Below are 2,739 nucleotides of genomic sequence, written 5' to 3' on the forward strand. Positions count from 1 at the left end.
TTTGAAAAATGGATGAAAGAGCGTTAAAATTTATAAGTAGTGTGCTATGTTTGCAATGGCACCTAATTAAACTATATTAATTTGTGGGTAATCACTGATCAAGAGACAAATCATAATCATCTCGTCATTTGAAATCTTTTATCAAATTAATACACATAAAACAACCTAAGAATAAATATAGGAAAATTTACATACATGGCACCCAATTGTCACGTATTTTCCCATCTCACATCTCACACCTAAACGATCATATTTATGTACATAACACTTTGATGCTTTAAAACTATGCATGATTTGAAATATATATCAGTGTTACTTTTGATGAAATATTAGAATTTTTAGTGCTATGTGTATAAATATGTAAATTTACTTATGAGAAATGTAAATGCATAAAAATTGTGTGATAGGTATGGAAATGGGCCAATCATACACCCTAATTGGCTAAAGGCTTTCACTTCTTCTCTTCTTTCTCTGCTTCTGCGGCCTTCTTCAGCCTGGCGCCAACCTGCCTAGCATTCATTCTCTCCACCCGAAGCTTCTCGTGAGCCCTAAATGCCTTCATCTCCTCAGTAACCTTCAACAACTCGACTGAAGGCCTCCTGTGGACAATAGGCAAGGCGCTAGCCTTCACCTGGGTCGCTGTATCAAGTTCCTCCGGTGCAGAATCCACGGCCTTAAACTTGCGAGCACGCAGAGGGAAGACGACCAACTTTGCCTTGTATGTCTTCAGCCTCTGAGCATTGGCTTGGAGACCTTCCAACGAGCGATTCTTACGACGACGATCCACTGCAATGCCAATTGTGGAAGCAAGCTTTTTTGGATTTCTTGCAGTCTAAAAAATATACCAAAAATGTTGTACTCATTGTCAACATCTACCATCGGATATCTCCAAAATTTGCAACATTTACAAATTTTTAAACCAAATAGAAAATATAATTGGCATGAGACTAAACAAAATACAAATGGAAGCCCAAATTGGATAAAATATATATAAGAGTTATTATAGGTAGTAAATGTGAGCAACTTTGATTAAATTTTGAAAATCAGCTTGAGCTTCTCAAGGGTTGATACGCCACCAACAAATATTCAACATCTGACACGAATCTCGAGACATATTTTAAGTAAGAAATATTCAAATATTGATAAAAAAGTCATTCAGAGCTTAACTCTTTGTTGCAACTCTGCACCGCAACTCTGCGTCGTAACTCGACACCACAAATATTTGTCGCAACTTTTCAATGCAACTCTGCACTACAACTCGACACCTCAACTCTGCACCGTAGTTCGGTACCACAACTCTGCACCGCAACTCTTCACTGCTACGCAAAATGATTTTTTTTTGAGAAATCCTGAATCAACTGAGGACTCCACCCCCTACTTTCTTTCATAACATTGGACATCCAACGCTTCACGCCACTGCGATACTTCGCCAGAACGCCGCCGCCACAATCTGCCACAACACCTCGCTGCGCTGCAATGTGTCGCCATGACACACCATCACAATGTGTTGCCCCGCCGCAACGCGTCATCGTGACGCACCGCCACAATGCGTTACGACATCACAACGTACTACTGCAATGCATCTCCGCGCCGCGGCGACGCACTGTCGCAACGCGTTGTCAAGTCGTAACGTATCGCCGTGACACACTACCGCAAAATGTTGCCCGCCCGTGTCACATCGCCGCGTCGCGTTGCTGCAACGGCCCGTCGCAACGCGTTGCCTCGCTGTGTCGCACTGTCGTATCGTGTCGTCGCAACGTGTGGCCGCGACGCGCCCCCACACCTCTACCCTCTCTTTCTCTTTCAGGCCCCTATTTATAGACTCAAAAAGAACATCAGCCAATAAATACACATTAATATGAAAATCTAAAAAAAAGTGCAAGCATTAAATGCTCATAAATAATAATAAATAAAAACTTTTCATATTAAAAAAAAAAAAGATGGTCAAATCCTATTAATTTTCTTTTCTAATTCGAATTTCTCTTCAAATTTCTTTATAAAAATATTATTTATTTTTTTTTAGGCGAGGTTCAAAACCTCCCTCTCCCACATGAAACAAAATATATCATCCAAGTAAGTTGGGTTTAACTTTCTATTTATATAAGGATAAACATTATTCTTACATTACCTAAGTAACACACACACACACACACACATACATAAATACTTCGGATATTGATATTTTCGAACGATAAAAATAGTCTCGCCCAAAAATAGGGGGGCAACTGATACGCCACCAACAAATTTTCATCATCTCACACGAATCTCGAGATGATATTTTAAGCAGGAAACATTTAAATCTTGATAAAAAGTCATCAAGAGCTTCGATTTCAGCAAACTTATAGTCAAACTGACCGGTTTGATGAGATGAACCTAATGATATGAAAACTAGCGCAATCCGAGTCAAATGAAGTCCAAATCAAGTCATTGAAACAAACTTAGATAATTTCCGGACACATATGGAAGATCAAAGGGTTGTCAAATATGACAAGTTTATACTTAATTCGAGCAGCTCGACAAGACGAATCCAACGAGCCTAAGATCACTCAATTCTGACGTCATTAAGACACTCAAATATCCATTAAACACTGTATGATTGAGGGAAGCTCTCCGGACCGTCCGAACAAAATGGTTAATATTTCTACACTAATTGCACCCAGAACACTATAAATAGAGTTCCATCCATCTCATGAGTAGGGAGGAAGTCTAGAGAGAGCCTGAGGTCTTGAGGAGAAGCTG

The 2,739-nt window shown here is 39.7% G+C and overlaps 1 protein-coding gene across 1 annotated transcript; it reads right to left on the minus strand.

Moving 5' to 3' along the window:
* Positions 1–451: 451 nt before the first annotated feature.
* Positions 452–1,529, minus strand: LOC110036781 (60S ribosomal protein L13-1-like). Its single transcript, XM_020741308.1, has 2 exons — positions 1,392–1,529; positions 452–832 (listed from the first exon to the last, which is right to left on the minus strand). Exons 1-2 carry the CDS (start codon positions 1,527–1,529, stop codon positions 452–454), a joined length of 519 nt encoding a protein of 172 aa, XP_020596967.1.
* Between the last annotated feature and the right edge of the window lie 1,210 nt (positions 1,530–2,739).

This window comes from Phalaenopsis equestris, unplaced genomic scaffold (assembly GCF_001263595.1).
Source record: "Phalaenopsis equestris unplaced genomic scaffold, ASM126359v1 Scaffold210867, whole genome shotgun sequence".
In the NCBI taxonomy this organism is placed as follows: domain Eukaryota; kingdom Viridiplantae; phylum Streptophyta; class Magnoliopsida; order Asparagales; family Orchidaceae; genus Phalaenopsis; species Phalaenopsis equestris.